At 44.9% G+C, this 12,056-nt stretch overlaps 1 protein-coding gene across 6 annotated transcripts in view; it reads left to right on the forward strand.

Moving 5' to 3' along the window:
* Positions 1–12,056, forward strand: part of DENND2B (DENN domain containing 2B) — a 148,586-nt gene that overhangs the window by 88,920 nt on the left and 47,610 nt on the right. For all 6 annotated transcript variants that reach the window (XM_036427235.2, XM_036427239.2, XM_036427234.2 and 3 more), the window contains one exon: positions 9,744–9,848. In XM_036427235.2, coding sequence (XP_036283128.1) covers positions 9,769–9,848 — 80 coding nt within the window. In that variant the 5' untranslated portion in view covers positions 9,744–9,768. The remainder of the gene's footprint in view (positions 1–9,743; positions 9,849–12,056) is intronic.

Below are 12,056 nucleotides of genomic sequence, written 5' to 3' on the forward strand. Positions count from 1 at the left end.
ATCAAGTCTTACCCAGTCCCTTTATCCTTACTATTTCCTAGTCTTCTTCCCAGAAAGTTGGTGTGGGGTGGCATATTTTATGCCTAAAACAGTAAAGGCATTTTGCCATCAATCAGGTTGAGTTCAACTAGACCAGAGAGCATGGGAGGGGTGAGAATGAAGTCAACTTCGGATCAGGAAAAGGCTTTGGAAAGTAGTTGACATTTGAACTGGGTATTTAAGAAAGAATGAAGATGGAGGACATCAAGATAGGAGGAACTGGCTGGACAGAAAAGCTTGGAGGCGTGACATTCCTATCGTGTGCAGGAAACGGCGGCTGGTCCGCTGTGGCTGGCCGGAGGGAAGGCGCTGGGGTGAAACAGGTCCGTGGTCTTTGAATCGTCATCGCGGATACGGGACCCACTAGGTTCTTCTTGCCAAAGTGGAAGAAGCGGTTAGCCCCGGGCAGGGCTCTTTGCGGGGATAGCCTTCCTTCTATTTTCCCTTCCCACGTGGTGGCGAGTCACCGGCAGCGCAGGCTCCATCATCCTTCCAGACTGGCAGAAACAGCTGTGTCTTGGTTTTTAAAACTATCTTGGAAGCAACCAGATTTTCCTTGGCTTGGACTTGCCTGACAAACCTCACCCCATTTCAGGCTTTCAGGAAATGTTCAAAACCAGCTTCAAACCTCTACAGAATCTGTACTGAAGTGGAGAAGGACCATCTGGCAGGAAAAAGGATTAAACGTGGTCAAGGTTGACAACCCGAACTTAAAGGATTCTTTGAGGAGGAGGGTTGGGAAAGAGGATGTGGGAGAGTGATAAGTGGACAGTGAAGAGACACTTATATTTTTTTGGATTATTATAATTTTTTTTTTTGGATTATTAATCAAATCATCTTTTCCTGTGGCTGGTTGAAGAGGATTCCACCCTCATAGGGACCTGTCAAAACACCCAGCCATTCTTCTGACCTCCGCAAACCAGATCCCGGTTCCTCTTCACTTGTCAGGGCTCATAATCCCATCAACTTTATTTTTGCTTGAAGGGCTTTCTGGACCTAAAACCAGAACCAGGGGCTGGAATGGAAAAATTCCATGGTACGAGGTATGTAGAAATAGTGATGGAAAAAAGGGGCCTTGCATTTTGGGGGGGAATTATGGGACAGACTTGAGAAAATCCTTTCCGGCTCTTTTTCTAAAGCATTAGATGCCCACCCACCAATCTCAAACCCACTTTCTCCCCTTTCCCTTGGAGTCCTTGTTTTTAGGCACAGCAGAGCCCAAGACAAGGTTGTGGGCAGATACACCAGTGAGCAATGTGTCAGGAAAAGGGGGGAGGGAAAGAGGGATGAGGGAGGAGGAAACCAACATGAATGAGATGAATAGACAGGCTTTCTTTTCGTGGGTGCACTGGGTGAGAACCTGTTACTGCAGCGGGGTCCTGGAAGACAATAGGGACACTTGTGAAGATCAAGATTGTCCAAGGAGGTGGGGTGGGGTAAGGCCTGCTACAGAAGTCCAACTGGGTGGCAGCTACAGTTGGAAAACTCTCTCATCACTATTATAGTAACCAACTTGAGAAGTGTGAACCTGAGGGGATATGGCCAGTGATAGAATTTCTAGGGCCTTTGTCATCTTGTCTTGGACTCCTTGGCATCAGTTAACATTTCTACAAGCACCTGTGTGTGTGTGTGTGTGTGTGTGTGTGTGTGTGTGTGCGCGCGCGCGCGCGCGCGCGCGCATAACTTTCTGCTAAGTACAGAGGATTGTTCAAAGATTGGAGAACTAGCTAGCACAGCCCTACAGCTTTCTCAGCCGTGTGGGGATGGGAGGGGCAGGGTGTCAGGAGACCAGTGGGATGGCTGAGCCTCTGGGGAATGCCGGAGAACAGAGAGGCTATGCAAGTGAGAGGCTACGGGAAGGCCTGGAGCTGTTGGCAAAGCTATGGAAGGTAAATAAAGCCCTTTCCACCTTAGCCCAATCCAGGGACACCCGCAGGAGAGAAAGGGACAGTCAAGCTCTCACACTTTTTAAATGTAAGATTTTTTAAATTGATTTTTAGAGGAAGGGAGAGGGAAAGAGAGTAACATCGATGTGAGAGTAAAACATTAATTGGCTGCCTCCTGTACACTCCCTTACCGGGGGTGGAGCCCACACCCGGGAATGTGCCCTGACCGAGAATCGAACCTTTCTGTGCATGGGATGACGGCCAACCAACTGAGCCACACTGGCCAGGGCTCTCACACCTTTGAGAGCTCTGGTTTGAGTACTTAGAAGGTATAAGGAACTCATTCTAATGACGACCCTCCGTGAGGGCTTGTAGTGGCAATACTGGTTGCTGAGACTGTTGGAGTTTGAAATACCAAATAGACGCTTCGAGATGACATCTAAACAAGGGCACTGATTTTTTGCTCTAGGGTGAGAAGGTTCATTCTTAGAGGCTGGGCACCCCTCAGAGGGTTCTTCCCTTCAGAGACTGACCTCCGATGGGGCTCGTCTTGGACCTTGGGGAGATCATTGGGGTCGGGTGATGGGATTGGACTTTGGGGACAGGGAGTGCTCAGGAAGCGGAGAGAGTGTTTTAAGATGGAACCCTTAGCACAAGCAGGGAGCCTTCCAGAGGCGCTTTCTCCCAGCTGTACTCGAGGGGGAAATGTGGGTTTTCAAGTGGCCAAGAGGCGGTGCCCTGCCCTGGAATGGACTCTTCTGCGCTGCACCGCTCAGGCCCAGCTGCCCAAGAGGCTTCGTGTGGCTGCTCACAGCGCAGCACCGCCCAGCCCTTCCCTGCGGGGCCGCAGTGCTCACCTGCCGACCACCGGGAGAGTCCGGTGCAGAGCTGCCTAAGGCTGGCCAGCTGCGGGTGTTGGGTGGGGAGGGACAGCGGTAAACTGGAGAGAGAGAGCTTGCTGCATCTAAATGGGCTACTTCTCAAGTCCAGCCAGCTGTGGCCAGACAGGCGTGGGCAAAAGTAGGTTTACAGTTGTGAGTACAGATAGGTTAATAGACCTATTGTAATCATCATAACCTGCATGTCTTTTTCCATTCGGACAACTGTAAGCCTACTTTTGCCCACCCCTGTATAAAAATGCAGATGATAATGGCAGATTTTCTGATTTTTTCAAAAGAAGCCCAAAAAATCTGAATTTTTATTAGTATTTTATTTGTACACATCCAGTTTTTGTGTGTTTTTTTTTTAAATGTTTGGCACCTGATTCAAAATTTTTATACATAAAGGAAAGGCCAAATGAGATTTTTTAATTATTATTATTATTATTATTATTATTATTGCAAAAAACCAGCTTATGTCTTTGGTATAAACTTTTTTCGCAGGAGAAATTGAGGAAAGCTGTTGTTAGCTATATGAGGTTGTTGGGAAGAGCTGGTTTGAGATACAAGAACTCTGAGCACACCTGGAGACCGAGTCAGCTGTTTAGAGGACACGGTGGAAGTGCCTCCACTGGATCCAGCGATGGACCTGCTCCTTTGTCGCTGAGGGTGGAAGAAGCCCAGGGGGAGGAGGAGGGAGCGAGTGTTCATCTTAATTTGTTCACAGCTGGGCACACTCTTGTGAAGATGGTCAGTAATGACCTTTTCTACCTTCCCGAGTCCTCTGAGGGTGGCTATAGGATGTGTTTTTATACTTGTGTGTATATAAGACCAGCCTAAGCACTTTTGGAAAATGCAGATTCCTAAGCCCCATCCCACAGATTCCCATTCAGGAGGTATAGGTGGGGCCTGGGACTCTGTATGCTTAGCAAGCATCCCATCGGTGCCAAGGGGCGTAAATGGACCAAGGAGTCAAGCAGAACCGAGTCCACATTCCTGCTCTGTTCCTTCACTAGGTGAGGGATCTTCAGCCAGTCATTGAATCTTTCTGAACCGAAACCTCCTGATTGGAAAAACAGGTCCGTGTGACCTCCTACCTCGAGAAATGGTGAGGACTGAGTTAGAAGATGCCTGGAGGCCATACAGGGTCCTGGATCAGGGCTGGGGCACAGGTGCAGCCCACCGGGGCTCCAGTTCCTGCCCTGCACTCTAGCCATGTGCCTGGGGCAAGCTGTTTAACTGCTTGGTGCTTTGGTTTTCTCTCTAATGAGTGAATGATAATAGAATCACCTTCATCAGGTTGTGGAAAGGGTTGAATGATTTAAAACATCTGAAGTGCTTCTAACTTTAGCTGTAGCTTATATATATATATATAAAAGCCTAAGCGACCATCCGACCATTTGATCATTCGACTGGTCGCTATGATGCGCACTGACCACCAGGGGGCAGACGCTCAACACAGGAGCTGCCCTGCCCACTAGTGGTGAGTGCACTCCCACAGTCAGAGCACTGCCCAGCTGACTGATGGGCACCAGATGCTGGGCTCATGGCTGGGGAGCGTGCCCCTCCCTCATCCAGACCGAACTGGGATCAGGACCGGCATCACGACTGACTGAGCGAAAGCCTGCGGCTGCTTCTTGGTCATGGGTGTATTGCTATCGCCCTAGGACAGGCACGTGAGAGCGCAGCAGAGTGGCAGCGGACCTACTGAGCAGCAGCAGCAGGTGCAGTGGGGCTGGGATGAGCAGCCTGGGCTCAGGCTCCTCCCTAGCCACCTGCTGCTCTGCACACTACTATATCCCTCTGGGGATGTTGGACTGCTGGTTTCGGCCCAATCCCCGCAGGCCATGCTGAGGGACCCCACCAGTGCATGGTGCATGAATCCGTGCACCTGGCCTCTAGTAATTATATAAAGATCCAGCCTAGCCCGTTTGGCTCGTGGATAGAGCATCATCCTGTGGACTGAAGGTCCCCAGGTTCGATGTGCACTGCACATCCAGATCGGGGGTGTTCTTCCCGCTGCACCTTAGGTGCCTGGGACTGCGGTCTCTGTCACAGTGCAGAGTGTGTAGAAAAGTTCCAGAGGTACCTTATCATGTTCTTTTCTCTGCTTGGTACCTCTTCAGATAGTTTATAATTTGTCAGAGCTGGAGTTTTGAGCAATTCTGGTGGTAGATGCTAATTCAGTAATTCCATTTTCCCAAACATGAAGTTTCTGTCCGGACTTGGCCATGGATGGGCCTAGGAACTAACAAAACAACCTCTCATCCCCTTGCTTCTCTAGATCATTCCCTGACCCTGACAGATTGGGCCTATAGAGAGCAGGTGGGAGCGAGGACTGTGAGGAGAATATATTTTTCCTCTACTGACTTAATGGGCCCTCTGGGGTTCTCAGCAGTGCCTGCCCATGTTGCCCTAACTCCTAGGCCCTGCTCTTGCAGAAGTGTGACCAAGAGTCCCTGGTAGCAATTTTGACTCATTCCTTGCTTGGTTACATCGTCACAGCATATTTCTTCTTGGTCCAAGCAAACACCAGAATCATATACATTTTTCCTTCTTACCAAGTTGACTCTGTTCTAATCTCAGAGCAGTGGATCCCCCCCACCCCCCACATCGGGAATTCAAAGAAAGAGAACATGCGTTTCATCCTGTTCTCTTAAAATATTTCCGTTTTCACTCTTTCCACAAGTCTTCTGCCCTTTCCCTGGGGGCTTGCCCTGGAGCTGCTAGAGCATGTCCAGTGTTGTTTGGATGGTTGCATGGTTATTGCGACCATTGTTGCCATGGGCACAGTTGAACACTATGCTCAGCAAGCTGATTCCTTGTAACACTGTGTTCCCTGAGGACCCGGAACACTGGCCTGGGAAAGCTTCCAGAGGCTGCCTGTTCGCTCCCTTCTTTCTCTCTCACACACAGCCATATGTCAAGCACTTAACTTGGCATTGGGTTGGTGCAAGTAAAGAATATCTCACCAGCCCGGCTGGTGTGGCTCAGTGGTTGAGCTTGACCTATGAACCAGGAAGTCACAGTTCAATTCCCCAGCACATGCCCGGATTGTAGGCTTGATCCCCAGTGTAGGGTGTGCAGGAGGCAGCCAATCAATGGTTCTCTCTCAGCATTGACGTTTCTGTCTCCCATTCTCTCTGAAACCAATAAAAAGAAAATATATAAAAAAGGAATATCCCACCAGGGCCAGTGCACATCAATGATCTGGTGGCAGGATTGGCTCCTCCTTTTTCTCCTCCTCCTTTCTTCTTCTTTATCATCATCATCATCATAATCACCATCGCTAACTGTAAACTTCAGTTTTTAATCACTTTCCCCGAAACAGGTAGGGGCTGGCTTTTCTCCGCATTAGGAAGGATAAAAGTGAAGCTCAGGGTTGGTTTTCTTTTTGTTAAAGCGTAGTATTCACCTTGGAGGGTGTTTCATTGCTATCATTCATAGATAATCGCCCTTATTCCTGCTGGCTGCTTCCTCCCTTTTCTTTCTAGCTCCCACTCCAGCCACTCCCACATCGTCAAAACCACAATTCTGCCGAAACCGATTTGGCTTGGTGGATAATGTGTTGGCCTGCAGACTGAAAGGTCCCAGGTTTGATTCTGGTCAAGGGCACATACCTTGGTTGTGGGCACATCTCCAGTAGGGGGTGTGCAGGAGGCAGCTAACCGATGTTTCTCACTCATCGATGTTTCTAACTCTCTCCCTTCCTCTCTGTAAAAAAATTCAATAAAATATATATATTTTTTAAAAACAACAACAACAACAAAAACCCCACAACACTGACAGCTTCTGTGACGTTAAAGAAATTAGAGGTAGAGCATTTCATGTTGAAATTAGGAAAGAAGTATAAATGATATCAAGAATTAGATCTGGCTTATTTTAATCATCAAGACCACCACTTATTTGTACCAAGGTAATAAATAGATAGCTTCTGGGATTAAGGTTATTAGTGACCATAAATAAATATGTGTTTATTTAAATATACTTGATTTTGGTCAATGTGATGAGAATGCCCATCAGAGTAAGAGAACGACGGCTCCTGAATTGTTCAGCTTGTGAGAAGGTGGTGTCAGCCCAGCCCAGACTGCTCATTCACTGTGGTTGTCTCACAGCCACTCTCCAAGGCACTTAAAATAGGTTGTTTTTTTGCCCTTAACTTTGGTTTTGACATCTAAATTGAGATATTTACCTACTATAAAATTTACTCCCATAAAGTGTATAGTTCAGTTGGTTTTAATATACTTACAGAATTGTGCAACCATCACCATTATCTAATTCTAGAACTTCTTTCACCCCAAAAAGAAACCCCCATGCTCATTTAGTCACTCCTCATTCTTCTACCCTCAATCCAACCTCAGCAACCACCGATCTACTGTCTGTCTCTATAGATTTGCCCTATTCTGGACATTTTTAAAAAATGGCCTTAGGGATTACCCATGTTAGAGAATGTATAATGTATCAATGCACTTTATTCCTTTTTATGTGTGAATACTATTCCATCATCTGTACATACCACATTTTGTTTATGCATTGATCTGTTGGTGGTCATTGTGTTGTTCTACTTTTTCGCTATGATGGATAATGCTGTTATAAACATCTGTTTTCAGTATTTGTCTGGACCTAATGTTTTTATTTCTCTTGGGTATATCCCTAAGAGTGGATGGGGATGGTCTTATGGTAACTGTGTTTAATTTTTTGAGGAACTTCCAAAGTGGCTGCACATTTTGAATAAAGGTTCCAGTTTCTCCACAGCCTCACTAGAACTTGTTTTTATCTGTCTTTTTATCACAGTCATCCTAGTGCGTGTGAAGTAATTCCTCATTGTAGTTTTGATTTGTGTGTTCCAATGTTCAGTATGTTGAACATGGTTTCACGTACTTATTGGCCAATTTTATTTCTCTGGAAAAATGTCTATTCAAATCCTTTATCTGCTTTTTAATTGAGTTATTTGTATTTCTGTCAAGTTGTAAGAGTTCTTTATTTGTTCTAGATACAAGTTCCTTAGTAAATATATGATTTGCAAATAATTTCTCCCATTCTATGGGTGTCTTTTTACTTTCTTATGGTATTTCTAACAGCACAAAGGTGTTTTTTTAAATTTTGGTATAAATCAGTTTATGTCTTTTTTATTGTTGTTGTTGTTGTTGCTTGTGGTTTTTATTTCACAGCTAAGAAACCGTTGTCTAACCCAGTGTTACAAGATTTACCTCCATACTTTCATCTAGGCATTTCTTTTGTGGTTTTAATTCTTATAGTTGGGTTTTGAATGAATGAGGTAAGGGTCCTACTTTATTCTTGCACAGATGAATATCCTAGCACCATTTGTTGAAAAGCCTCTTTCCCTGTTGAATTGTCTTGGCATCTTATGGTCAACTGGTTGAAAATCAGTTAACTGTATGGGCTTAGTATTTGTAGACTCTCAACTCTATTCCGTTGATCTCTGTTTCTGTTCTTGTGCCTATACACACTGTCTTGATTGCTCTGACTTTGTAGTATGTTTTGAAATTAACAAGTCTGAGAGAGCCTACCAATTTTATTCTACTTCAAGATTATGTTGGCTGCTCTCAGTCGCTTACATCGCCCTGAGATTTCAGGGTCGCCTAGTCAGTTTCTGCAGTTGCTGAGTGTTCTATTCAATCTTTAGATCACTTAGATGAATGTTACTAACTTAACAATTTGAGTTTTTAAATTCAGGAACATGCTATGTCTTTCTATTTATGTATGTATTATTTAATTTTAATGATGCTCAGTAGTTTATAGTGTACAAATTTTGCACTTCTTTTGTTAAATTTATTCCTAAGTATGTTATCTTTTTTGCTGCTATTGTTTTTCTTGGTGTTTATTCTCCTATTGTTCACTGCTGCTGTGTTTATTCTCCTATAGTTCACTGCTAGACATCAAATTGATTTTTAAAAAGTATTACTCTGAAAAAAATATTACTCTGTATCTTGCAAACTTGCTTAACTTTATATATTAGCTTAAGAGTTTTTTAGTGGAATTCTTTGGATTCTCTACATACAAAATCATACCATCTGAAAATAAGATATAACTTTATTTCTTCCTTTCTAATCTGGATGTACTCTTAAATTTTAACCCTTTTCTTCCTTTCATTATTTTAGCATAAAATAATATTCCCTAAATATATTAGGTAACTGTATGTGGTACATGAATGGACAATTTTCATTTTGTAAGTACTTAAATACCTAAATGTATGTTAATTTTATTCTAATGCTTATTATTTTGTGGTGTTGGCACAAATGTCACTTTATCAGAATATTCTTACCTGAACATCCTATTGAAAAGGACAGACCTTTTACAATCCTTCTGACTTGCTTTATTTTTTCCCCTCATATTATTTACAAATGTACACTTATGTGCCACACACCTGTCACACATGCATGCTCATCGTCTGTTTCTCCCCAACAGGATGTGAGTAAGCTCTGTGAGGGAAGAGGCTTTCTTTCTGTCTTTGCTGGATGGCAGTGCCTAGGACATACATGGGCACTCAGTACATATTTGTTGAATGAATGATTCATTATTTACAACATTTTGAAAAAAGCAAGTCAATTTTTAGTTGATTCAAGAAAAAATTTGGATGAGTAGTTGTTCAGGAGGTAGACCAATATGGCAAAATTTATAAAGACTGTATGGCATGCTAGGAATTTGGGAAACTCTAACTTAAATGGGGAGAGGTAGGATGGAGAATGGAGTTTTTATCATTTTCTGCGAACTGTTGTCTGTTAGACTCTTTTCCTAACCCAGACCAGGGGTCCTTTGAGGCTTCTGAGCTATAATATGTGGAATTAAATATATGTGGGAAAGTGGTTCCTACCACCCGCCACAGAAACCCTCCTGGCAGTGTTGAAGGTCATCTGGAAATGTTTGAGGTGTTTTTCGCTGCCCGTGGAAACTTGGCTCATAGGCCGTGTCTTTGCAGGGCTCTGGGTTTGCAGAGAGCCGAAATGACCATGACTGCCAACAAGAATTCCAGCATCACCCACGGAGCTGGAGGCACTAAGGCGCCTCGGGGGACTCTGAGCAGGTGAGTAGGGGAGCATTTGCTGGGGAAATGGGGTTCACTGGAGGGGTTATCAAGGACCAGCCAAATGGCCTGGGTCTTGGATAGGATCCTTGCCCAAATGTAAGTGATTATCCTCATGACTCTGACAGTCTCCAGGTAAGTAGTTTGGGCCCAGCTCATGCTGACCATGAAGCAAAAGTAATCTCTAATGTATGTATTATTTTCTAGTTCTGAAAGTCTCCATAGGAGAGAGCAAACAGGGACTGTGAAACAAACTTTGCTTTGTGCTGTTGGAGGAGCCTCGAGCTCCAGGAACGGAGCCAGCAAGCAGCAGCTGGTGTTCTTCTGGATGGATCTTTTTCCCAAAGTGGGGACAGCTGGGGGCTACCCCGAGCTGGGCTGTGCTATAGCGAGGGAGGCTGACCACAATAGGGGACAAGGGGAGGCAATTATGCACATTAGCACAAGTTCAAGCAGAAGTCCAGGCCTACAAGAATTTAGGCTGGGCTGCAGACAAAGCAGCTTCGGGAATTTTAGTCAGCGGAACCTGTAATCTACTTTGTTGGTTTTGTCTTCTTTTTTAAAAGTGGGAATGTTGGACCATGACAAAACCACGATTTTGGACTCACAGAACTGACTTTAAATCCAAGCTTTAACTACTTCCCAAAATGTGAGATTGCAGGGTGTTTTCTTATGCCCTCTAAAATCTTGGTTACTCCTCTGTAAAATAATAATAGTACTTATGTCACAGAGGTGCTGTGGGGACTGACACAATGCATGTCAGTGTTTAGCACAGTGTCTGGCACAAAGGCGCTCAGTAAAGTTAGGTCCCGCCCTGTGATGGGGTAAGAGCCTCCAGAGCTGGCAGGTAGATGTCCAGCGCTCACCAGGGCTGCTCAGGTCTTGGCTAAGACTGGATGCTGATGTCCTAGAACCGTGGTCGGCAAACTGTGGATCGCGAGCCACATGCGGCTCTTTGGCCCCTTGAGTGTGGCTCTTCCAGCAAATACCACTGCCTGGGCGAGTCTATTTTGAAGAAGTGGCGTTAGAAGAAGTTTAAGTTTAAAAAATTTGGCTCTCAAAAGAAATTTCAATCGCTGTACTGTTGATATTCGGCTCTTTCGGCTAATGAGTTTGCCGACCACTGTCCTAGAAGAAACAACGGGCTCCTTTATTAAAGCCACGTACCTTTCATAGTCTCTTCTGCTGAATCTCAGGTAGGCAGATTGGGCTTTTGGTACCTCCGCCACTAGAATGGAGACCTAACTGTGAGAAGGATCTCAGCTTAGAGTGGGTTAGGCTGTTCCTGTCTGGGCTGTGCAGTGCCAGGCGGAGTCCAGGGGGATGCAGCACCCTCAGATCTGGCTAGAGGTGGTGATAGATGTTTGATTCATTTAGAGCTGGAGTCCAGATATGGTCTGTGGAATGGGGTGCAGGATGTAGCCCCCGGGGAGTCACTGGCATGGATGAGGCAGGAGTTCCTTACATCACACCTGTAGGGTTTGGTCCCAGTGGAATTGTTCTGGGTGGGCTGTGCCAACCAATGGAGACTGGCAGGTTCTGATTTGTTAAGTACCCAAGAGCTTGATACTTAAAACAAAATGAAAATCCACTCTGTGGCAACAAGACCCATGCACCCTTTCCAACCTAGACTAGAGTTACTTGCATGCTGAACTGGGAAAGGCTGAGAATGACAGGATCCATCAACTTCTTGGGTAAAACAGATAGAAAAACCGGCTTCTCCCAGGGCATGTAGTGGCCAAGGAGGAACAGGTGTAGAGCTCAGAGTCTTCGTCTCCCATTGTCTACTTTGCTGGGTTCTCACCAGTCTAGTGGCAGATGGAGACTGGGAAGTAACTACTGTTCCCATAATGAGAGACTGTAGAGGTAGAATAAACATTATATGAGATTATTAATTTTTGAGGAAATAGTATATTTAGAACCTGAATTAGAAGTTACCAGACCCAGTAGCCCTGTTCATTTTTTTCTTCTAATTTCCACAATGTGGAGGGGTAGATGCATTGTTTATATCAGTCGCAAAGCAGAATCAGGACTGCTGATGGTTCTCCAGTTTCTATTTGGAATGCATATCTACGTGTTTTAAACATTTTTAGAAACTGCTTTTTCTTTAGCTTCCCAGCATGCTTGCCGTCATAACAAGATGGGTGGTGTTTGTAAATATCTGAGCCTCTGATGTGCCTAAAAAAAGCATTTTCCAGCCTTCCTTCT

The sequence above is a fragment of the Pipistrellus kuhlii genome, unplaced genomic scaffold (assembly GCF_014108245.1).
Source record: "Pipistrellus kuhlii isolate mPipKuh1 unplaced genomic scaffold, mPipKuh1.p scaffold_m20_p_9, whole genome shotgun sequence".
Taxonomy (NCBI): domain Eukaryota; kingdom Metazoa; phylum Chordata; class Mammalia; order Chiroptera; family Vespertilionidae; genus Pipistrellus; species Pipistrellus kuhlii.